The sequence below is a fragment of the Mixophyes fleayi genome, chromosome 3 (genome assembly GCF_038048845.1).
Source record: "Mixophyes fleayi isolate aMixFle1 chromosome 3, aMixFle1.hap1, whole genome shotgun sequence".
NCBI classification, from domain to species: domain Eukaryota; kingdom Metazoa; phylum Chordata; class Amphibia; order Anura; family Limnodynastidae; genus Mixophyes; species Mixophyes fleayi.
In genome coordinates this window covers 121,695,789-121,721,932 of record NC_134404.1, presented here as the reverse complement: position 1 = coordinate 121,721,932, position 26,144 = coordinate 121,695,789, and the positions used below count along the sequence as shown (strand labels likewise).

Genomic DNA, 26,144 nt, shown 5'->3' with positions numbered 1-26,144 from the left:
CAAGGAAGGACTCGTGGGAGCAAAACTGAATGCCCAGGACTGAGGGTAACCTTGGAGAAGTGAGATTATGATGCCAATCTTTTGTTGCTCTGAGTCTGAGGAACGAAAAAAAAACTTACAGCTCTCTTTAAAGTTGCGGAAAAAAACTAATCCGGCAAATTCAATTGGGGTTCCGCAGTGAATAAAAAAGAGACCTGTTTAACTTGCAACGTTCTGGAGGCGTCTTCCTGAGCAGACAACCGATGCGATTGGCCTTGGTCCATCTGAGACCTTGGGCTTGATTTACTTAGCTGCGGGTTTTAAAAAGTGGGGATGTTGCCTATAGCAACCAATCAGATTCTAGCTGTCATTTTGTAGAAGGTACTAAATAAATGAAAGCTAGAATCTGATTGGTTGCTATAGACAGCATCCCCACTTTTTCAAACCCACAGCTTAGTAAATATAGCCCAAGGTCTCAATCTGATCAGCCAGAAACCGAGCTGGGGAAGGATTTGTTGCGCTGTCCTCCATGAAGTGACTCCCTCCAAATATCTTCACAGGTCGGTTATAATGTTATGGCTAACGGCTATATCATGAACTTGCAGAACTAGGAGTAGAGGTCTTCACTTATAGCAGCCGCCTTTCCTGTAGAGTTAGTTGCGCTCACAGGTAATCAGATGCCCCCAGGTCTTAAACTCTAGCATAGTGTAAATTTAGGAATTACTGCAACACAGAATAGGAGCCTGGGGTAGAAGATATCGATGGTCAGAATAGGCCGGGGGTAATGTCTGAAGCAGTAAGCATGGTCAGGTTCAAGCAAGAGGTCACGGTTGGCAGCAAGTAGCATATCCAAGTAACAAGACAGGGCAATCAGCATACAATCATGCACAGAAATCCAATCCAAAGTTTCAGCAGAACGGGCAGGAGCAGGTCATCTATCTGGAACAGAAACACTGTAAAAAGCAGTGAGGTAAAGCCCTCCCTACCTTAAGTACCCAAAGTAGCCAATCAAAGAAGGAGGAAAGGCAGCATAATAATAGACCTCAGGAGCTGCCTAATTAATGGTTACAGCTAATAAATTAGCCCACAGATTGACTAAATAAAAGCATAGTTTTTAATACAAATGATAGAGTAAGAATTAAAGGCATCTTGATTTATGTAATTAATGTAATAACATTATATACAGTATATTTTTTAAAATGCATTTTTTATTAATAATTATACTGTTAAAAAAATTCATTATAAGATAAATTAAAAATTCTTCTACATACGGTAAATAAAGTCTAGACAGTGTAATTCCACCCAGATTGAAATGGAAACATATCATGAGAACCGCTTGGATTTGGATACATTCAGAACTATACTCAAGTTCCATGCTCTTTTTTAGCTGCATCTTAACATGAATCAGGCCCTCTGTGTTTATGGGACAATAGTGAACTAATTAATCTTTACTAAATCTCCAAATGCGGGTCTAAAATTGTTTAATAAGTGGAGACTCCCAAAGGCAATGGGCCAGATCCGCACTGGGTGATCCACATTTCAGGCAAGAGTGGTTGTTTGTTAGACCTATTTTATAACGGTGGAGGGGTGACAAATAAGCCCTGTGGTATATATTTTATAAGTTTTCCACATAATTCATCATGGGTAGACTGACTGATTCTGTCAAGGAGTAAGGTGTCCAATGTGAGAGTATAAAACAATTAATAGTTATTAAAGGAACAAATATATGTGTGAAATACTTTAAAAATTATACTACAGATACTACAGGACTACGCCTTGATGAAAAACAAGTGTTTCCTATGGAACAGACAATAGCAGGATGCCAGACTGAAAGAAACAGCCTGGGGGAAATTACGTAGAATTGGACAAAGGATGTTGCTTTATATGTATTTATTGTTGCAAAGAAATATTTGCTGAACTAAAGAGATTTCCTTATATGTACTTACAATTGCAAAAAAAGAGATTTCCTTATATGTGCTTGTTGTTAACCAGTTAATGCTGGACCTTAGTTATAAATAAATAAAGGGTCAGACTGAAAAGACCCTCAGAGCTGATTTTGAAACTGCAACATCTTGTCTGTGTTTCACTTCCTCTCCTGTCGACAGAATTATGATAATAGGAAATCAGGTTATCAGAGATCAATAATGGGGGCACCAAGCCTCGATACCCCGACATCAATGAACACCACCTCCAGTAATCAGGAGAAACTTAAACATATGTATCATCACCTGGGTATAATAAACTTGTATTACTGTGGAGATCCTCACTGCCAAGTGTCTACATAGTGATTCTTTCTTCCTAGAAAAATTGTCCTACAGAATTTGGTGCTGTGAATTGAATATATTCTTCCAAAAATCAGTTTAACTGCAATGACAGAAGAGGTGGACCACTTATAGCCCCTTACAAACAAGAGGATAGTTTCAGCTACTTTGGAAGTGATCTCGTTAGTTACATTCCCGGTCATTGACCAAAACTCTAGAGGACTAAAGACTAAATGGAGACAGATAGTTAGATACTACAACCGTTGTGTTATTGATGTAAAGGCTCTCTTCAACACAATAATGAAACCTTAATACCTTAGTAGTAAATCAAATTAAAACACAATTAATCTGGTTTTCCAAGACTAATAACATAAACGAGGCTGTATATGAGACCATCATGATGGCTTTCCAGCGACAGATAAATGAGCTAAAATTTCAAACACAGGGTAGTGAAAAGAGGAAATGGAAAATGGGAAAAAAAGAAGAAAAGGAAAAGGATGGAGAAAAGATTATTTGTTGTCCAACATTGCTTTCTTGATGTATTTAAGTCAACTTCTGAGTACAGTACTGCGATAACATTATATATAATATAAAAAAATAGATGTTGCGCACGCATGACTCCCATGTGAAATATAAATGATATATTTATAATTCAAACAAGATTAAGGGTGCACCAGAGAAATAAAAAAATGATTACATTTTATTCTTACAATGGGTGCCTTTTCTATACAACATACTACATTTCGCCCTGACACTGGAGCTTAGGTCTTTAACGATTAGTATATTTGTGGCTGTCGTATTGCATTTAATTTTTCCTTTCTCAGTCTGTTACTGTATAAATGGGGGAGAGGGAGCATATATTCACCAATATAAATAGATGATGATGATGATGATGATGATGATGATGATGATGATGAAAAGACAAACCTTTCCACACTTGCTGGGTTCATTTTGCTGGGACCAGTAGTCAAAGTGGGCTGATATACTCTAGTATTCTATACCACCCCTTCTCCTCCTGCCTCATTGGCACTTACATTTTCAATACTGCCATTTCTAAATTTCCACTTCCCCTACTGGCTGCGACAATGCAAAATCATAGCTGCCTACTCTCCCAGAATGTCGGGGAGACTCCCGAATTTTTGGAGTTCTCCCAGACTCCCAAGTGAGCAGGTAAAAATCCTGGATCCAGCTGTCGCCGTTGTTGAAGATGGTGGGGGCGGGGCTAAAAGCGGCATCGTGGCCCCGTCCTCTGCTGCAATTGGCCAAAATTGCCTAAGATTGACAGGGGGTGGAGCCTATTGGCGCACCACGCGTTGTCACCCTCCCGGACAGCTGGCTTTAAAAGTAGGTAAGTATGTGCAAAATTTGTAATTGAAACAAAAAAAAAAATGGATGTCCTTGCTAAAATTGAAAGCTATAGGTTTCTTAGTCTCTCTAATGCTGACTTGTGGTTTCCTTATCACATGAGGTTCTGCAGCATATTTTGCATGTTCCAGTTTGTCTATAGGCCGCATCCAACGGCATGTAGAACTGATCAGGTCTGTCACCTATTTCTATTACTGTACATGTCCTCTGCTCCTATAATCATTCCCACCAACAGCTCTTTTAGCATGTGTACCCATCTCTTTTGGGTTGGCGAGATTGGGGAGAGATGCAGAGCTGTTAACTAATGTGTGATACCCAAGCTTCTTACTATTAGTAACCCAGGTAATATCCTGCCACATATGCCTTCTAATACACAATTGTATTAGTCTCAAAGGATGTTTTATTTTCTATCACTTTGCACACTGAATCTGTTCTAATGTTAAACTTGAATTGTTTGTCTAAATTGTATATTTATTAGTTATCTAAATAGCGTCAGCCAGGGGCGGATTGGGAACTTAAAGTGGCCCTGGAAAAAATTCTTGAAGTGGCCAGGACCAAATCTAATGTGGGTGGGGCTAACACAAAAGTATGCAGGATTTATATCTACTGGAATTTGGTTGTAGTAAAATTTAGGAAAACTTTGATGTGATGACTTGATACACAGTGGTCATTTCAGTTCTGTGTTATAAAATAGATGAATCCTTTTGCATGATCTACAACTGGTTTATGCCTCTGTGCTCAAACTTGTTTAGTTGCCTACTAACACATCCTTCCAATATTTCCTTCATAGAAACATATCTGATTTTGGTTAATATGTTTAACTACTACAAAACATGTTGGCACAATCGTAATTGATCAGTCTGCCAGAGCAGCATATGAGCACCTCACTGTACTGTTGCATCTTTCCCTGACATTATGAGATGCAAACTACCAGTCAAATCTCTCTCTTTAATATATAACAATGTGTACTGTGTGTTTTTCAAAAAATGCATTAAAAATAATCCTTATAATATATGGCTATACAGGTGGGATCACCACAAAGGTGAAATAGCATTTGCAAGAAAATACTTCTTTTGTAACAATTGTATATGAGCCCTAAATGTGCCCTGTGATTAGTAGTGGTGGTGGTTTGAATTAATAACAGTGCAGAGAGGGTTGGCAGACAATGGCATAAGTGAAGGGGAGAGCTATTCCAAGGGTTTGCTGGTGATATAGAAAATGCAAGGGAGGCAGGATTAATGATATTGTCAGTGCAACTGGTGGCTGGCCATATTTTCAACAAAGTGATCTGAGAATGGGGCCAGTGCAAGGTAGAATGCAGGCAATGTAATCAATGCAAACCACTAAAGAATCATCAGAGCTGGAATAAGTCTATGGGAGGCCTGACGCACTTCAGACAGAGAGATTATCATATTAGATACTATTTAGACCAATACACAGGCAAAACTGTGCGCACTACTGTTAGGTGCACACAGTTCTGTCTTCAAAAGCAGTATAGTGTGAAGCTGGACATATCTCCCAAATGTCCTTGCAGTCGGACCAAATCATGATGAAACGAGACAGCCACCCAAATTCTAGGCTGTCCCATCAGATTCAGAACAGTTGGCAGATTGTTCTGCTCTCTCCTACCTGTTCTTGTCACTTTCACCACTTGTGGCTGCTTGTGTCTTTAGATCAGTTGCTGCTTATCTGGATCCTGGAATGCTGGAGGACCTATTTGAAAAAAAAATGGGTACATGAAATTTAGAAAACTCCAACCAGCCACAGTATTAAATCAATAGCATCCATGTTTAACAATTAGGCTGTCAGGCCGTAGGCCTACTGAGGACTACAATGAGCAGAACACTAACCGGTATGAGCTAGCAGGTGCGGAGTTTAAAGTACCCCTGGTATTTGCCAGGGACCCCCGCAAGGTGGTTTGGACTTCGCTGCACAGGGCACACAGGTCGCGGTCTTACTAGCCAGTTGCCGGTGTAGTGTAGAAGGGTCAGACGGTCCGGGTCAAGCCAATCGGGAATGCAAGGTACCAGGGAGAATCCAGAGGAATAGTCAACAAGCCGAAGTCGCAGGAACAATATGGGTCACACAGAAAAGAAGATGGTCAAAAGTCGGGTCACAACTGGTGAGCAATATGCAGAGAATGGTCTAGGGAGATGGGTCACAACAGGGAAACAATCACTTGGGATCTAAAGGCAGAAACCTGTTACTCTGGCATTCTAATGGCGCCAGAGGCAGGTTTAAATAGGGGCAGGAAGTGGCAGTGATTGGAGGGCTGAATCAGGCACTCTGTGTGCCGATAATAGCGTCCCGTTGTCTAGCAACGGGACTGACATGGGTGCATGCACCCGACGGAGCTGGGGGCGCGGCCTCCCTGTTGCTAGGCAACAGGGCGCCCCGAGCAGCTCTCACAAGCATCTGTCCCCGCCGAGTGGAGGAACAGCGGGGACGGCCTCCCTCGAGCCCCAACATTAAAATAACAGTACTCACATTTGATAAATAGATCTATTTCCCTTCAAACAGCCCTGACATTAAATTAATAGAATATAAATTTAATACATAGACCTATTTCACTCCAACCAACCCCAAATTTAAATTAATAGCATTCCCATTTAATAAATACACCTATTTCCCTCCCTCCAAACAGCCCCGGAAATAAATTAATAGCATTTAAGTTTAATATAACCATTTCCCACAAACATCACAGCATTAAATAATTAATATTCACATTTAATAAATAGCTTTCATCCCCAAACTCAGCCCCATATCCAAGTAATTGCCCCAAGCCACGCTAGCAGTAAATCAAAGTTCCGTTACCCCAACTAAATTTAATAGGCCCCAGGATTAAATTAAATAGCCCAACCAATAAATTAAATTGCCCCATCATCACCCCACAAATAAAATAGCACTCATGAAATAATTAGCCCCCAACTAAACTTCACCATTAAATTAATAGCCTACCTCCAATCAATGTACTATTAAGACACCCCATTCCCTTCCCTCATATCACACATTATATTAAGAACCCCCAATTAACTCACATATTATAGCAACATACCCCCCTGTCCTTCACACATTATAGCAGCCCCCCAATAGTTTAGTATATGCAGCCTCCCCCCTCTCTATAATTTTGTATGTGCAGTCTTCCCCTCCATATAGCTTAGCATGTGCAGTCCTCCACTCCCTATTGCTTTGTACTGCAGCCCGCCCTCTCCCTATAGCTTTGTACTGCAGCCCGCCCTCTCCCTACAGCTTTGTACTGCAGCCCGCCCTCTCCCCACAGCTTTATATTGCAGACCCCTCACTTACCTTTAACTGCTCTTCTGCAGCAATCTCCTCGCTGCTCAATCAGGAAGTGAAGTGAGCACAGACAGCCTCACGATTGGCTGCCTGTTGCTGCCACTGACCACCAATGCTTTGATTGTCGCCCACACTCATGCCCCACCCCCCATGAAGCAGTACCGGATGGATAAAAAATAAAAATAAAATAATAATAATAATAATAAAAAAGAAAAAAAAGTGACACAGGAGTTGGCCTCGTTAGGCCGCCGGCCTACCAGGAGACTTCCAAGTAAGGCTTATGGCCAATCCACCCCTGCAGTTAGCAGACTCTGAAGTGCTATGTAAACATAGTATTATAGGTTTGGGGAACTGAAGTTTGTAATGAGAAACAGAATAAATGTAATTTTAGAGGTGTGGCAATCTGGTACAATATTTTAGGAAGGTTAACAGGTTAGTTTGGGAATGTGATAAACCTACCTGAAGAATCCAGCATCCATAAATACAGTCTTGAGTCAGGAATCATGAAGGAGCTTGGGGAGGTACTGATTAAGACAAACTTACATTGCTTATGCAATCCCCATTCCTCAGGCCTTGCTGAAAGGATGAACCAAAACATTAAGACAAATTTACCAAAACTTTGTGAGAAAACAAGCTTGGATTCAATCCATCAAATCCAACCTGATGACTGGATCCTAGTCAAAATGTAAGAGCTTTAACTCTCCAAACTGTTCTGGAAGGTTCCTTTCAAGTACTGGGGATAGCCACCAGTAATGAACGTAAAAAAAAACTCCTTCATCTTGAATTTAGATTTCTTCTCTAACAACTGTCCAACAGTCCACAGATTTTATGGTAAAAGAGGGAATGGAGAGTACCTGAACTATCTAAATCACATGAAATATGATGTATCACATCACCTCACTAACATGTTAAAGGGATGTCAAAAGGAGGGAGAAGGTAGAGTTTGGCACATATGTATAGGGAACGTGTGTGTCACGGTCACTAGGAGTTTTGACCCAGAATTTACCAGATGTAGCTTTACTCACCAGAGGTGCGGAGTCTAACACAGTGGCTGGTCTTCTTCAGGAACTCCTGCAAGGAAGTATGGGTTTTAGCGGCTTCCACTGTGCAGGTCGCGGCCCTCTGGAGAGTATGGTAAATAGGCGGATACAGCTTTACACAATGAGAACAAGGGTCTCCTTGAGATGGATAGGAGGAGGAATGCCAGAAGATATATAATCTCTGAGTAGTAGGAATAGTAATGACACAGCGAGGATGATGACCAGTAGTAACTGGGAATGAGAGGTTCCGAAGTGCCTTGTATGCAAGTAAACTTGAAACAGACGGATGCTTCATTACTGAAGGAAAGTCTATAGGAGCAGCCAATAATACAGAGTAGTAGAGAAGTCAGCGACTAGCAGATATCACTGCAGATGCAAAGTAGAAACTTAGTCACGGTAACAGATAACATACAAGGTAGCGTGAAGCGATCTGCGGCTGACAGGTATTACCACCGGCATGGAGTAGAGACTTGTCCAGGAGCAGGTAAGAAACAAGGTAGCGAGGAGTGGTCTGCGGCTGACAGGTATTACCACTGACGTGGAGTAGAAACTTGTCCAGGTGCAGGTAAGTTACAAGGTAGCATGGAGCGGTCTGCGGCTGACAGGTAATACCACTGACGTGGAGTAGAAACTTGTCCAGGTGCAGGCAAGATGCGAGGTAGCTTGGAGCGGTCTGCGGCTGACAGGTATTACCACTGGCGTGGAGTAGAGACTTGTCCAGGAGCAGGTAAGATACGAGGTAGCGTGGAGCGGTCTGCGGCTGACAGGTATTACCACTGGCGTGGAGAAAAGACTTGTCCAAGTGTAGATAAGCTATGAGGTAGCGTCCACAGCAAACAGGTACCACAAACAGGAACAGGGAACTCCTTAGTTACCTCAGCAGAATGAGGACCAAGAAGAGGCAAAGGTAGTAGAGCAGCAGGTGTCTTAAATAGTAAGAAGTAATTAATCATCCAATGAGGAGAGGAACAAGGTTTTAACAGTCTGTAGGTCTGCACAAGCGCAGACCCCTGGTCAAGATGGCGGGCGGGCGGCCGCGGCGCAAGACAGGCACCGGCAAGACGGAGAGAGAGACCTAGGTCTTGAGCCAGAGGAACTAACAGTCCGGTGAGTGACAGTGTGTGTGTGTGTGTGTGTGTGTGTGTATGTGTGTATATATACACACATTATACAATTTTTGAAAAATGCAACAAACGGCGCTGAATTCCAGCTCATATATAGTCCTATACAAATGGTTATAGAAAATGTCCAAAATATATAAAGTTCGTTTCTTCCTGAATACAGTCAATATATATATATATATGTAGATGTTTCCTCAAACAGTTCTTTTCTTCTTTTTGATGCAATAGATATATGTCGGTATCTCCAAAGAATCAAAAACCATCAATAAGAATAATCCTCAAATAGAAAGAAATTAGTATCAATGTGTATATACACAATAAATTGCGTGTCCTACGCACCCAGTGTAAATCACATCACCACATCCTAATCACCAAGACAGGTGTGATTGAAACCCCATAATTAGCATCATGCAAACTACAAAGATAGGGGAATATGTAGATATGGTGAAATATTACCAAAAATCACACTTACACGATGCGGGACACAATAACGATGGTATGTCACGGATATTGTCAGCACTCCACACAGGAGCCCCTCTCCGAAATCCCCTTGCTGTAATTATATCCCGGGGTACAAGAGAGCAGAACTCCGGAAAACAAACAGTGTGTAGCATGCCGATATTTCCTGCCTGCTCTCCGTAAAGTTGTTAATCAGCTCTGTGACAGCAGTACCAGCTCCCACAGCAACCAACGCGTTTCGACCCTGTGCCTATCGGGTCTTTGTCAAGGACCCGATAGGCACATGGTCGAAACGCGTTGGATGCTGTGGAGACAGGAAATATCGGCATGCTACATGCTGTTTGTTTTCCGGAGTTCTGCTCTCTTGTACCCCAGGATATAATTACACCAAGGGGATTTCGGAGAGGGGCTCCTGTGTGGAGTGCTGACAATATCCGTGACATACCATCGTTATTGTGTCCTGCATCGTGTAAGTGTGATTTTTGATAATATTTCCAATATAACCATTTGTATAGGACTATATATGAGGTGGAATTCAGCGCCGTTTGTTGCATTTTTCTAAAATTGTATATTGCGTGATAGGGTAAGGTGGACCCCATTTGTGCAAACAGCGGCAGCTGTTCCTTTGTGCGCGGATAGTTTGTTTATATGCACACATATTTATTTATATATATATATATAAAGAATCAGCCAGTTGGAAAGAGTAGTAACCTGTATATTATATTGGAACCATTGGAATAAAATGTTGCCCCTCCAGGGGTCTTAATCTTAATAATTACTATAGTCCTTACCAGGGGTTTCAGGAAGAGCCAAAGTGCTTTTTACAGTAAGACTGGAAATGTCTTGTGGGAATGCTGTTTTTTTACCCTCCCAATAAAAGCATCAGCCCTGCAATGACTCACCTGGAACTGATTTTGTCTATAGCAGGGGATCCTGCATATGTTGCCTCCCTGATATAGTGGAAAACGTCCAAGCTGTCTAGCACTGGGGTAGGTTGAGGGTTTGGAGAGGTGGCATGCTGTCCATTTTTATTGAATTATTTATTATAAAGACACAGTGAATTGTGTGTTTGTAACACCCTGGGAATCGTGTCTATATAAACATATAGCAGACTATTATTTCTTTTTCTGTATATGACAGTGCCTCCACCTGAGACTTGACACAAGGGTTATTAGGGAATGTTCCGGGCAACAAACACCAGGGGGCGACTCAGGAAACTCCTGCCTACCATTAGTATATGCACAGAGTCACGTAATGGTGGAAAAGCCAAGTAACATTGCTTTGTTGCTGTTGGCATGCATAGGGTGAAATCCAAGTTTGTCTGCCTTCACTGACAGTTTTGCATACCCATAAATGCATTTATTATACAGGTGTCACAGCATTAGCTTCTAAATCTAAGCGATGACATAAATACTTACCAGTTATAAGGTTAAACTTTACAGGATATTTTACATATTTTCATGTCATTTGTGTAATGTAGATACAATATACCTTAATTTTCAAAATGGTAATTATTAGCGAGGCATTTAGGCAATGAATGATAAATAAATTTTTCTCATTTTAAATGCTACTTACAGTTGGTATACAGGCGCTGCCTGAATGGTCTTCCTTTGGAGAAAACAAATTCTATAATAATTAGGTTGAATCCTGTGATAGGAAACATTGTAGTGGTAAAATGGTTCTCCGCAAATCCAGGTGCTCTCATTGTAATATTTCCTGTGTGGTTTAATGGAAGGCATGCACTGTGGATCAAGAATATCAGTTATAAAACGACACTAGTGGGTAAATATATCAAGCTGCGATTTTGAAAATCCAGCGATTTTCTCGGGAGATTTGAATCTTGCTGATGTATGAACCTGAGAGTTCATGTAAAATCGCCAGAGATTTTATAAATCGCTAGATATCAAACTCCCAACTGTTTGCCACTCTAGCTATACAAGTCTCAAATGTATGAAGCTGTGATTAAGCAAACTCTCCTTTAAAAATCGCTAGATACAACAAGCTGCTTCCTAGCTGCGTGATTAGTAAACACATCACTGTTATACTGTCTGTCTATAGAGCCGTAGGTCCCGGCAGCTAGCAAAAGTTTAAAAATAGATAAATGTTAAAAGAAAAAAGTGTGGGCCCCCCACCCTCTGAGCACTATTAACCCTAGAATTGCCAGCCTACTGCTGGCTACATGAAAATTGGGAAAAAATTTGCGTGGGGTCCCCCCGATTTTCACATAACCAGCACTAGGCAAACCAGCCAGGGTGGTTGGCACCATAGCAGGGGGACACGTAGCAGGGTTCCCCTTTCAAAATGACATACCAACCCCACGCTGTTCAGCATTGGGCTGGATTCCCTAGGGAGTGGGGTCTGCAAAAAGGTGCGGGCACCCCCTTTAGGAATAACCAGTTCAGTGTTGAAAGCACTATGCCTCTTTCTACACCCTGGGCGGTGGGTGTAGGGTATATCGGCGATTATAATGTACAAAAAACAAACAGATGCCATTTTGGTTTGTGGAACTAAAAGTCCCAGCCATGCCAGGGTGCCATAAACAGTGTGGGCATACTGATGCTTCTATACAAGCACCAGCATACCCATGGCAGCCAAATCATGCTGGCACTTGGAGAACCACAACATGGCTTGCACCCATGGCTGGCTGAGACCTGTAGTCCCACAAATCAAAATATTTAAAAAACCACAACACCCTCATTAAAATCACACACTTTTAATAAAAATAGCAAAACCCCAAATAAAAACATAACACAGCCTCTATTTAGCCACATAAATTTAATAAAAATAATAAAACCCAGTATACTCACCAATCTGAATTCTTCTTCTTTTGTCAGCAGCTTTTAATTCAAATGTGTTTAAAACCCTTGTCCATAAATATTTATAGATCCAAATGTCCATGCTTGTAACCATGTCCATAAATAATTGTAGATCCAAATGTCCATGCTTGAAAATTTTGCTTTAATGTCGGCAAATTGGGGGAATAATGCATTGCAGGTGATGTCATTTAAGAACTGTATCGCTCGAGTGTGCCAGAGAGAGAACGAGGCATGGAGCAGGCCTGGAGGGAAATCTGTAGAGTTGAAAAGGGGGACTAATGGTGAGGGGTGTGAGGAAATACCATGCAGCCTGGAAGATGAGTCCCAAATAGCCAGGGAGAGGGAAACTGTGGGATGAGTCAGGGCTTTTTTAGGACGACGCGGCCTTGAGATCCACAGAAGAAAAGCAGGTGTAAGCATTCCCAGACCCTCGTCCTCTAGAGTTACCCAGACCATAGCAGATGTGGGATCATTCCATAGGACACATTGAGCGAGTTGGACTGAAAGGTAGGATCTTTTGATGTTTGGAAAATCGAGACCTTCACCTCTAGAGGTCCTCTGGAGAACGCTAAGAGGTATATTTACTAAACTGCGGGTTTGAAAAAGTGGAGAAGAGAGAAGACAGGGTGGGATATGCTAATGAGGACATCATCTGCATATAAAGCATATAAACATTAATTTCTGGATTGAATGGATTGGTTAGAGCGGATTCTAGCTGCTAATGGCTCGATAATAAGAGCAACAATTAAAGGGGAGAGGGGGCATCCCTAATGAGTGCCATTAGAAATTGTGAAGGGCTTAGAAGTAAGACCATTAGCAGAGACAATGGCAGAAAGAGTCCAGTAAAGAGTTGAAATACCTGTTAGAAACCTACCAGAGAAGCCCATCGACCCAAGCACACCATGTATGAACGGACAAGAGATGTGGTCAAACGTCGTCACTGCGTCTAAGGCCATTATTAAAGATGGCAGCTTGCCATTGTGGATAGAGTGGATCAGATCGATGGTCCTCCTGGTATTGTTGGGGGCCTGTCTCCCTGGAATGAAGCCAACCTGGTCCGGATGGATGAGGACTGGAAGTAGAGGATTGAGCCTAGTGGCCAGGATTCTAGCGTAGAGTTTTGGCCTACATTGAGAAGGGAGATCGGCCTATAGCCTGCACAGTGTAGGAGGTCCTTTCCAGGTTTAGGAATGACCGCAATGTTGGCAAGAGTAGTGGCGGGATCAAAGGATGCTCCCTCAAGAATTTGGTTATAAAAGGTTGTTAGGTGTGGAATAAGGTCTGAGGCAAACTTTTTATGATATTGTGCCGAGAAGTCATCCGGGCCTGGAGCGGAGGAGGGCTTGAGAGATTTTATCGCAACTTTTACTTCATCCACAGTGATGTCCACTTCCAGGCAAGTAAAGTGTTCTCCTTGTCTGTCTTATTAGAAAAGTGTTGTTGAAGATTTTGTAAAAGGGAGGGCTCTCTTCGGGACAAGAGGGAATTAAGCTGGTCCTTCAGAGAGTCAATTTTGAGATATTAAGGAGGGGTCAGGAACTAGCTTGTGTTGTGTCAGAAGAGTGGAGATATGTTGCTCTAAGGAGGAGACCTCTAGAGCAGCCTTTCGTTTTGTTTCAGAGGCGGCACAAATGAGTCGACCACGGATGGTGGCTTTGTGAGCTTCCCATATAACACCCGGAGCTACCTCCTGTGAAGTGTTCTCTTGGAAATATTCAGAGATAACTGTTTTGATGTCAGTGAAGGTAGAAGTATTTAACAATAGAGAATCGTCCAGGCACCACCTAAAGTAGCGTGGCTATTGGCGTAGAAGATCGAGAAGGATGTATACTCTCGCATTGTCATGAGAACGCTTGAGTGGTTAAGGGTATCAGGGACTGAGATACACGAAGCATGTCTGTCAGGCGCCGTCCCACCTGGAAGTTCCGGTCGGGGGTGTCCTATTGCCAGGCAACAGGCAGGCAGCGCCCCCGGCCATTCTCATGCCATCGCATGGGCATTGACACGTCCCGTTGCCAGGCAACGGGACGCTTCCCTGTTTGGCGGTCAGCGTGTCTAACCGCTCCTCTCCTTTCCTCCTCCTATCCCTGGTGCTGGCACCATTAGGTACCAGAAGCCAGAGTATCAGGTCTTCTGTTCTCCAGCATTATTGGTGTTCCTGTTCCTGTGTTTTGGTTCTGACCCGACTTTCCTGACTTCTCTTCTAGATTGTGATTCTGCTCCTGTTGTGACCCCGGCTAGTTTGAATATTCTCCTGGATTCCACTACTTATCCTTTCAGTGTGACATCGACCTGTCTGACTTCTCTGTGGATCTCTCTTTAGCACTGCCTGTCTCGGTTTGGCTTATGACCTAGACCGTTCGGACCATTCTCTACCATTACACTGGTAACTGTCCAGGAGGACCGGGACCTGCATAACTTGCACTGAAAGGGCCCAAACCTCCTCGCGGGGGTCCCTGGTGAACATAAGGGTAACGTTAGACTCCGCACCTCCTGGTTCAATGGCGCTAATACCGGTTAGTGGTTTCTCTACTATCAAGTTTACGCTCCTCGAACCCTGACAATGTCAATGCAGGAGTATATCTGATGGGAAGCTGAGTAATGGGTACAGTCTCATGTGGTGGAATTTTTGAGGCACCAGGTGTCATGTAGGGAGTGCTGTTGCAACAAGGCAGAAGAGGCAGAGGAGTCTTTGGAAAGAGGAGTGGGAGCCTCACAAGGGGAGAGGAAGGATTTATCAAAGCGGGGGGAGGGGGTGATATATGTAGAGATATAATACAAAAACGTTTTGTTAAAGATATACAAGACAATTAAACGGCATAATAACAGTCAACCAGAATTTATAATCAGGAATGTGATGATACCAGGATGTTAGGGTAGGAACCCAGAAGAAAGTCCTGGTATCAAGGGGTTCAGGATCACACAGGCAAAGAAAAGGTGTGGATACAACGGTATCTTTATTACAGCTAACTGCAAACAATAGCTTATATATATATCAAACCATAATTCAAACAACACCCAGTGTTCACCAAACTTCAACCCTCACCCAGTAACACCCCAGTGTTCAATAACCCCAAATTGTTTATAACGAAAATAGGTTTTCTTTACCAGTCCAAGTTATAGGGGAAGGATGATGTCCGTGATTAATAGAATAAGCCAGGCAGAGCAGACAAGTCTGCAAGTCCAGGAAAAGCTTGTAATCCAATAGCCACAATACTTCCAGGTAAATTCCTCCTCAGCACACGGGCAGCAGTCAAAACTCCAACGCCAGTAGCTTCTAGAAGCAAAAATCCCACACACAGAAATCTCTCCTGCAGGCCTTCTTAAAGGGACAACATTTCCCATGTGTGGAATCCCTCCCTGCAGGGTTATCCACAGGTCACAGATACTGGGATTGGCTGGCAGGTATTAGGGGGGTGGAGATGGGAGTGGAGAGCTGTCCTTCCCTCATGGCTTTCCCCCCTGCTGTTTTGGAGACTAGGAGTCTGAAACAGATCCAGGGGAAACAATAGCTGCTCCAACCAGTTGCTGATTGACTTATTCCTGGTTAAGTAAGAGAGCCTCCCTGTTTTAACCCCTTCCAGTCATTTGTGATGTCAGAGGGGCTCCAGCTAATCTCAGCTTCCTGTCTGTAAGAGGGGGGGGATGCCTTAGTCAGGAAACAGTACATCCACCATGTTGTAATCCGATATAATGTTCAGATGAATACATGTAACCCACCTGGCTTTATTTAAGAATAATATGGTCAACTTAAGTCCATCTCATAGGTTTTTATACACACTTAGATTATGTAACAAATGAGGGTAATAAATTAATGCAACCCAATGTTCACCTAAGCACAAGCAACTTTCATTCTAAGTGTTTAAAATGACAGATGGGGAAAATGATGGCTGTCAGACCCATCGCGTCACATATACCTCCCCCTTCTTAAATCGGGGCAGAGGGACTGGTCTCTTTAGCGGGACCAGGAGGGATGCCTCGGCCAGGTGGGTTTTGGGGTGCCTCTGTCCATTGTCCATTTTGACCAATCTCCTGGGGTGGACATATCCCTGGATCTGGTGGGCGTTTATTTAACAATCCACAATCTCTCAAAGTTCTCGCACTCTCCCATAATTTTAGTTCAGTCTTCCTCCCTGGGTGATGCAATCTCCCACCCACATAGAATAGGCAGAATATTAAAGCATCCAAATAAGTTTGATAATACCACTTGGAGTTTACCGCTTTATTCCCATCCAGCTGCATGTATCCATCTTTTTGCAAAGTTCCCCCCTCCCCCACATCAATCTCCACAGTGGGCACTAACACCTTCCCCTCTGGCGCATCAGGGTAGTGAGTATCTCCCTCCTCCCCCACTTCCATAAGTGAAAGCTGCAAAAGAGTAGGTTCAGTTTGAGGATCCACGATATCCAATGAAGATGTTGGATCTGTAACTGCATCCTTGTTATCCCAGGTACTTCCAGCAAACTCCTGTATTGGGTCACTGGAGTCATTTTCCATGATTGGGTTGCACAGGGGTAATAACCTGGAGTGTCCAGCTAAATTGACTTGTAACAGCTGGGATCCCCACTTCTTTTTCCTGCTTCCTTTCTGTTTACTGGACAAAGGACAGGATAAGCAGGTTTTAACAGAACTTTTCCTGGGTGGCTTTTTGCCACTTTTATTTTTAGCCTGTGACATTCTGATCTCCTGCGAGTCTGTAGTTTGGAGATTAATAGGGCTCAATTGATGTTTCAGAAGTACTAAGCCAAGCATATTACTGTTTTCTCCATTTACCTCTTCAGCCTTCCCTTGTATGTCAGCAGTGTTAATTATCTTTGAAGAAGTACTTACAGTTCTGTTAATGTGCTTTCCTGGAGAAGGAAAATCTCCTGGGTGGTAATCCAGGAGTCCAGTTCCCTGATCATGTTCAGACACCTTTTGCACAGTTCCTGTAAGGACACCCCATTCTGTTCCACTCAGGGTAATTTTCAGAACTGTGAGGTCTTCTAAAGGAGAGGAATGTGACTCTCCAGAATCCTTAACAGGGCCACTTCCAATTATCACTTCTATTTCCTTCCCATTGTCCTTTGTTGTAGGGACTAACTGATTGTCACTCTTTGTGTTCTCCCTTTTGACCCCTGGCATAACAATTCCTTTTTCCTCTCCTTTTAATTCTGTCATATAATCTGTAATAATGATTTCTGCTGAGATCATATGTTGAGCAGGCTTATCTTTCTTTTCTGTCAGACACGGGTACAGCTGCACATCATTTGCATTGGAGAGCACACATGTGCTATCCTGCATTACTTCAATGGGTAACACGTTTTCAGACACAACAGGGGTGAATAACTGGCCTTTTCTGCAATTCTGGGCTGACTCATACACAGTCTCAGGTGCCAGTAGCTCTGGCAGATTATCACAAGATGCTACATGGTACTGGTACTTACATGGTAGTTCTTTTCCATCCAAGTCACCAAATAGGAGGATCTCTCCTAGTCCTTTCTGATTACTCAGAGGTACAACATCCTCACCAAACAGTTCTTCTCCAGCCTCCCCCAAGATGGTAGCTTGGGCAGCTGTGTATAATCCGGTGGGATTGACCTCCCCCTGTTGGTTACGGTGGTCAGCGGGAGCAGAAGAGCAGTTGTAGGTTATGATACTCTTCCTTAAACTGGAGGGCAAAAACATTTCTCGATAAGTGCTTGTCCCAAGGGTGCTGTCTTGGGAGTACCATTGATCATGCAGCATGAAATCACTGTCCTCTAAATCAGCAAAAGGAAACAGGTAGCACAAATTCTCGTGTGGCTTTGGACTAATACCCCTCAATGTTTCTGTTCTTTGGTTGGCCTCCCCCTGATTACCAGACTGAGAAACACCTTTTTTAGTATGTGACAAAAGAGATTGTAATTGGCGTTTCTCAGTATTTATTTGATAACACTGATCCTGCCACATTTCAGTGTCAGTGAGTCCTTGTAGCAATACCTGGTCCTCTGCTTCTTCAAAACTCTGTTGCAGACATTGCATTTGTTCCCAAAGGGGTATGTGGGGACCTAAAGTCAGTATCCATTTCCTATAGACACTAAAGGCATTGCTGGGATTCTCCTGATCCTTTAAAAGACGTTGGAGGATATCCTTATGCGTGCAGTACAGGTACGGTACACCTCTAATCTGACATTCTACAATCAATTCCTCCATGCTCATTGTTTCCAGTGGGTCTGTGTAATCCTCTAATGGGGATGATTCAAGGATTAAATTTGTGGGGGGCTCCTCAAACATCTCTCTAGGTTCCAGCAGCCTATTTTGGTCCTTGCTTCCATCTATCTTGGTTGCCAAGCACATATCATACAGGTACTGCTGATTATGGTTGTAACTAGGTTTTCCCCTGGCCAGATCCTGCATAGTACAAATAACTTCATTTGTAAAATCATCCCATCCTGGTTCATCCCAAAATTTCCAAGCACTTGCTTCCTCTTTCAACATTAGGAACAAATCCAACAGGTTCTCCAATTTCTCCTGTAGACTGGCTCCTTTCCATGTAATAATCTTTGGGCACTCCTCATCCCAATAATCAAAAATGTGCTGCATTGTGGTGGGGTGGTGCAACACATCCATATCCCCATCCTGCAGACACTCCCACAGTCCTTCATCCCAGTACACCTTTCTCCTGGTTGTACTGGACTGTATCATCCCTTCCTTTGGGAACTTTTGCAACAATGGGCTGTGATCTGCTCTCCTCTTTCCAGAGCTCACATCCATTTTACTTCCAGGGGTCACCTCACTGTGATTTCCCCTCCTTGAGACACGGTTCCATCTTCCGTTCTCCACTGGCGGGGTTTGCCTCCCCTTATCAAATTGGCACTTAGGCAGCATCTTCCCTTGCCTCTTGCTTTTGGCACTTGCAACTGTCTTTGGCAATCTGGACATTATAGCAACTGGTTAACTACTGAGTTATAAATTGAAGGTGGTGTTGGTAAGCTATTGCACCTTTACTTTGCAGAGCCTTGGGTGTATCACGATACAACCCCCTGCACTCTACCTGAACATCAGGACTGTGTGATCCCACTGCTTGCCACCATTTGTGATGATACCAGGATGTTAGGGTAGGAACCCAGAAGAAAGTCCTGGTATCAAGGGGTTCAGGATCACACAGGCAAAGAAAAGGTGTGGATACAACGGTATCTTTATTACAGCTAACTGCAAACAATAGCTTATATATATATCAAACCATAATTCAAACAACACCCAGTGTTCACCAAACTTCAACCATCACCCAGTAACACCCCAGTGTTCAATAACCCCAAATTGTTTATAACGAAAATAGGTTTTCTTTACCAGTCCAAGTTATAGGGGAAGGATGATGTCCGTGATTAATAGAATAAGCCAGGCAGAGCAGACAAGTCTGCAAGTCCAGGAAAAGCTTGTAATCCAATAGCCACAATACTTCCAGGTAAATTCCTCCTCAGCACACGGGCAGCAGTCAAAACTCCAACGCCAGTAGCTTCTAGAAGCAAAAATCCCACACACAGAAATCTCTCCTGCAGGCCTTCTTAAAGGGACAACATTTCCCATGTGTGGAATCCCTCCCTGCAGGGTTATCCACAGGTCACAGATACTGGGATTGGCTGGCAGGTATTAGGGGGGTGGAGATGGGAGTGGAGAGCTGTCCTTCCCTCATGGCTTTCCCTCCTGCTGTTTTGGAGACTAGGAGTCTGAAACAGATCCAGGGGAAACAATAGCTGCTCCAACCAGTTGCTGATTGACTTATTCCTGGTTAAGTAAGAGAGCCTCCCTGTTTTAACCCCTTCCAGTCATTTGTGATGTCAGAGGGGCTCCAGCTAATCTCAGCTTCCTGTCTGTAAGAGGGGGGGGGATGCCTTAGTCAGGAAACAGTACATCCACCATGTTGTAATCCGATATAATGTTCAGATGAATACATGTAACCCACCTGGCTTTATTTAAGAATAATATGGTCAACTTAAGTCCATCTCATAGGTTTTTATACACACTTAGATTATGTAACAAATGAGGTTAATAAATTAATGCAACCCAATGTTCACCTAAGCACAAGCAACTTTCATTCTAAGTGTTTAAAATGACAGATGGGGAAAATGATGGCTGTCAGACCCATCGCGTCACAAGGAACTAGAGGTTCTGATCTCATGGTTTCAGGATGATTGAAAAAGGAACATCTAGTTGACAGGTTGAAGAGCTCTTCTTTTCTAAATAGTGCAGGGGCCAAGGTTTTCAAATAGCGGTATGTTCATGTCGCTAAAGGAAATTAAGGAAGAATTCCTTGTAGATGCTAGGATACGCTCTTTGGTGTGGTAGTAATGGAAGCGAACAATAATATCACGTGGAGGTTGGTCTGCTGCAGGTCTGGCCCTGAAGGCACGGTGTGTGCGCGATCCATCATGCAGTTGGAGTCAGACAGGTTTGGGAGTATTTGCGTGAAAAGGCCTAGAACGAAAGGTTGAATCTCAGATTGTGAAATATCTTCTAATACATTACAGACACTAATATTGTTGACCCGAGAGCGATTCTCAGCATCCTCCTGCTTTTAATTTAGAGCCTCAATTTCTTCATGCAGACAGCATAGCTCTCTGTCTAAAGTCGCTTGCGAGGTACAATGGTCGTCCATTTTTGTTTCTAGAGTATCAGTCCGGGGACCTAGATAGGTGTTTTCCAGTTTGAAATTGTTAACTGCTTTTGAGAGTTCCTTTTAAAGGCTTCTTTCACTCCTTCCAATAGATTCATCATAACAGCTTGAATCTGGGGGCTCCAGATCAGAAGCTGGAGATGAAGAAGCTGGTGAAGAGTCTGAATGATCAGAGGAAGGTTGGGAGCCTTTATTTTTTGTCCCAATGAAGTTGGAAGTAGAGCTGTCGGGATTTTTCTTGTTCTTTTGAGACATGGTGATGACAGCGGAGGAACGGAAGGATATGGAAGGCAAAGAGGGAGCAACGAGATTGCAGAAAGGAAAGAAGTGGAGCTGCACAATAGCATTTGGAAAGTCAGTCAGGGCACATCGGGTCCCGGGTAGAGGGTGAAGGATTACTGTATCGTGTACTCTGAGTGTTCAGGGGAAATTGTGAGGGTGCTGTTTTAACTTGCCCAATTATCACAGGGGGAAGTTTGAGGATACAACAGCAGATCTCATCCACTGACCTGTGTGCCTTGACTGATAAGGCTGTAGACAGGAATTCTATGCAATCCAGCTGCGGGTGTCAGAGCGCTCTTACTAGAAATGTACCACTTGAAGTGGCGCTATCTGTACAGGGAGCAGGGTCCAATCAGCAAGATGAGTGCCATGCTTTTGCAGTATTCAGAGCATCCGTGAGTGGGGGAGACCTAAGGGGACCACAGAATCGGCTGCCTTCTGGTGAGTCGGAGAGGGGTTTACTGGCACTGTGGGGGTGACTGCAGTAAGTAAGCCGAAATGGGCAACTAGGCGGTTTCACCACAGAAACACTTTCAAATATATCGAGGAGTGATGAGCCCTGGCATTTTCACATCCTAGTTGCCCACATTTAGATGTCTAAATCAACTGCAGGTTTCAGAGTGAAGACTAGGGGCTAGATTTAATAAGCTGCGGGTTTGAAAAAGTGGAGATGTTGCCTATAGCAACCAATCAGATTCTAGCTTTCATTTATTTACTTCCTTCTACAAAATGACAGCTAGAATCTGATTGGTTGCTATAGACAACATCCCCACTTTTTCAAACCCGCAGCTTAGTAAATCTAGCCCTAGGTGTCAGCAGTGTGTTGCACAAAAGAGATCAGCCAGCAAAAAATTATGTGTGACAGGATTGTGCAGTTTAGAGAAAATACACATCCAGCCACGAGCAGTGTCAAGTATGAAACCTGAGCAGGCTTAGATAGGGCAAAGGCAGTTCTGATCCTCCATGCTAGTGAATACTGGAGGACGTGCTCAGGGCACTGGCAGTCAAAATCAGCTATACGGAGGAAAAGGCAGTCAAGCAAGTGGATTTATGCCTCATGGCTGGTTAGAGAAGAGTGTCTATTCTTAATGTACAATCCGGACTGCTGTGAAGATGTGGCTATCAAAGCTGCTGTGTATTATAACAGCATAGGTCCATTAGTCCGGGAGAAAGCCAGTCTGCTGGGAGTACGAGCGGACTGTGACTTCTATATCTGTGTGGCGTTCACGCCAAAAAAGCATTCCTGAAAATTAGTTAGGTTCTATGGCTTCTCGGTCGTTTATGATACCCTCAAATGAAAGCTCTGTTGCTCCTGTAGGACAATCTGCAGGTTACAGTGAGAATAGAAGCCATCTGTAGCAGATATCATCAGATTACGACATCAACTGCTCGGAAACATTAGACAGTTAATGTGGCCATCTTGGTTTTTTATTTTTATTAAAAGTATGTGGTTTTAATGAAGGTGTTGTGGTTTTTTAAACATTTTGTTTTGTGGGACTACAGGTCTCAGCCAGCCACGGGTGTCAGGCCATTTTGGCACTTGTGGTTCTCCAAGTGCCAGCATGACCTGGCTGCCATGCATATGCTGGTGCTTGTAGTTATAGAAGCATCAGCATGCTCACACTGTTTATGGCACCCTAGCATGGCTAGAACTTGTAGTTCCACAAACCAAAATGGTGTCTGTTTTTTATTTTTTTTTACATTATAATCGCCGATATTACCCTACACCCACCGCCCAGGGGTGTAGGAAGAGCCGTAGTGCTTTCAGCACTGAGCTGGTTATTTCTAGAGGCTTTTTTCTTTTTGCGGACCTCACTCCCTAGTGAATCCAGCCCAGTGCTGAACAGCTTGGGGTTGGAATGTCATTATGGCAGGGGGACCCCTGCAGCGTTTCTCCCTGCTATAGTGCCAACCACCCCACTGGTTTGCTTAGTGCTGGTTATGTGAAAATTGACCCCACACAAATTTGTTCTTGATTTTCAAGTAACTAGCAGTACGCTGGCAGCACTAGGGTTAATTGTGCTCAGAAGGGGGAACCCCACACTTTTTTTCAACATTTATCTATTTTTAAACTTTTGACAGCCACGGGACCTCCGGCTCTATAGACAAACAGTGTAAAAGTGATGTGTTTACTAATTATGCAGCTAGGACACACAGGGAGAGCAGGGGCGAACGCAGGATTTAGAAGGGAGGGTTTCCACCCCCCCGGAAACAAAAAAATATTGCGAGAGGGAGCTGCTCCATTTCGGCGCGTTTGTATTCTACAGCAGCCGCGGCGCTGTCAAGCAGCATCTGTGGCAGTGCTGTATTATACTACAATACAGCACTGCCGCGGACGCTTCTTTGACAGCGCCTCGGCTGCTGTACAGTACCGTTGTTGGTTCGCGGAGGGGAGGGGTTTCTGGAGAACCAGAAACCCCCCCTGCGTGCGCCACTGGAGGGTTAGCTAAACACTGGAGTGTTTGAAAATCCAGCAAATCGCTATAGATAACCAGCGATTTTGAAGATCAGAGTAAAAATCGCAGCTTAATACATCTGCAGACTTGGGGACTAAAACTTTTTTTTGGATCTCTAGTGACAATAACTTTTAGTTACTATGAAAAATTGCAAAAGTGATTTACTAAATACTATTTGCAGCACTTTTTGTTTTGTGCAAATTAACCTATTTGTTAGCCTAGCGTATAAGCCCACTACCCAAAATGGAAATAGTTCCCAAACAAATAATCTGTGTCACCATGCATGCCAGATCACATCCCTCATTAATTGGAGCATTTTTCAACAAAACTACTATTTGTTTGAGCCACATTCATGTCTTCCATAAGTCATTGGAGCAATATGACGTTGGACTGTATTCATTTCATGTGTTTCATTGGTAAATGTTAATGTTTTTTTAAGACCTTTGGTAAAAACTGCAAGTCTAAATGCACTATTGACCATAAAATGCTCTTGGATAGTGCAAAAAATGCGTTGTTTAAAGTGCAAAAGCCCAATTACTGACACCGCTAAGGAAGTGTAAACATGTCTTGTTTGGGGAGAAGAGAAGAACACCTCCAAAATGTGCAATATCCACCCTCTGAAGCTTGCAAAATATGTAAAAAAAATCTTATACTGATCTGCCCAGCTCCTCCTATTAGAAGGAACAAATTGTTGTAGCCGCACTGTCACAGCAATATTGATGCAATAAACCAAATGCTCTCAAATAAGTGCATGCCATCACATAAATGTATTGGCACTGCAACTCCACAGGTTTGCTTCATAAATAGCCAACAATCATGTCAACAGAAATTTCATAAACCAATGAATTATTGCAGAATGTAGTTGTGCAGTATATTATGTAAATAAGCTTTAACTGCAGCCCTGAGACTAGACACACTCCCGTAAATGCCAAAGATGCTCATCACATTATAAATAAGTGAATTTACCTGAAGACATCAGTTTCACTGAACCATGGCTGCTGCTGTAGCAAAATGAAAGCAGTAGTCTGAACGACCAAGGTGAAAATAAAGTGCACAAAAATGGACAGTAACAAAGGAGGAGAGAGAAGTTGTCCTGATGGTCTGTATGGAGCAAGCTTCGGTGCTGGGCCATTCAAACTCACTAGAGAAAGAACAGAGCAGAAACATTGCTGCAGCGCACACAGCGTGTTATTGGTCTGTCCCCTGCAGGGCAGACACAGTCTATAGTTCTCTCTTCTCAAAGATCTGGAGATAAACAGCAGCACACTAATATAAAAGAAAAAAAAGGATACTCACAAGTTAAAGTAACTGTAAAGTTTATTGCCAAATCTTGCATAAGGTACTGATAGTTTCCAAGGAGAGTTTGTTTCTGTGAGAAGGAAATTGCAATTGATATTATACAGATATGAATTGTTGTACAGACCAAAATAATAATTGTCTTTTTGCAGCTCATATAGAAACATATATCCATACAATATCTGAAAAAAGTATATGCTAATTCAATGATGGTTAAAACATTTTAAAATAGACAAGGTGGTAAAATAAGTAAAACTTGGAGAATACTATTGCAAAAATATTTTAATAAGAAGATGAAACAATTATAGATATATCAAAATTAGCATCATTGTAAGAAATACTGCTGTTGAATTGCTGTGCTTGACATGATTTGAAAGTACTTCTATGTAGGGGAAAGTGAAAGTCATACCCAAAAAAGAAGCAAAATGCAAGTTAATCCAATGAGGGTGAACATCGTCAAGAATTTAAAGATGGAGAACGATGTAACAAGGGTATTACGGCCTTCCCTGCCCAAGAAAACAACATTTTGGTTAATAGTAATAGACACAAAAGCTTAATTCAAAATGGAATGATTTGATTCACATTAAGTGGACCTGTGATAATCTATCAATTAAAAATTAAACATAAATTGTTTTGGGCAGTGGTGCTGGGCAGAATGGAAGGATTTGGGGTATAACTTGTACTCCAAGGGCTCAACAGCAGTGTGTTGCCCCAATATGACTGCTCACTTTCTGGTTGGTGTACATTAAAAACCAGGGAGATTATTTTTGTGAGTGGGAAAAGCTTCCCAAAGTGTGTTTCCAATATGTAGGAAAATATGGTAAGGGTCACTGGTGTTATGAATGGAGAGAGAGGGCAGTCTCCATTCATCTGGTCATTCCAGGTATTCTGGGTCTCCAACCTAAGTGTAGGCTCATTTGCACTGCACATGTGTAGGGGTGTTTAAAAAGCATTTAGGCTGGACATGCAGTCTCTCACTGCCTGGGGACTGAGGCTGCAAAATCTCTGTAAGGGCAATTCCTTGTATCTGGATGTGATTAAACTATGCTGATACTTCTCAAGTTTTGTTTAGATGCGTTGGTCAGGAATGACATATGTTTAGTGAGTGCCAGACAGAGAAGGTGTTTAATTTTGAAA

General features: G+C 42.8%; 1 protein-coding gene across 1 annotated transcript in view; it reads right to left on the bottom strand.

Moving 5' to 3' along the window:
* LOC142143180 (putative cation-transporting ATPase 13A4) overlaps positions 1-26,144 on the bottom strand; it is a 149,130-nt gene that overhangs the window by 16,868 nt on the left and 106,118 nt on the right. The window contains exons 25-28 of the mRNA XM_075200889.1: positions 25,417-25,513; positions 25,008-25,080; positions 24,678-24,852; positions 11,098-11,264 (exon numbers count right to left, since the gene is read on the bottom strand). Coding sequence (XP_075056990.1) covers positions 11,098-11,264; positions 24,678-24,852; positions 25,008-25,080; positions 25,417-25,513 — 512 coding nt within the window. The remainder of the gene's footprint in view (positions 1-11,097; positions 11,265-24,677; positions 24,853-25,007; positions 25,081-25,416; positions 25,514-26,144) is intronic.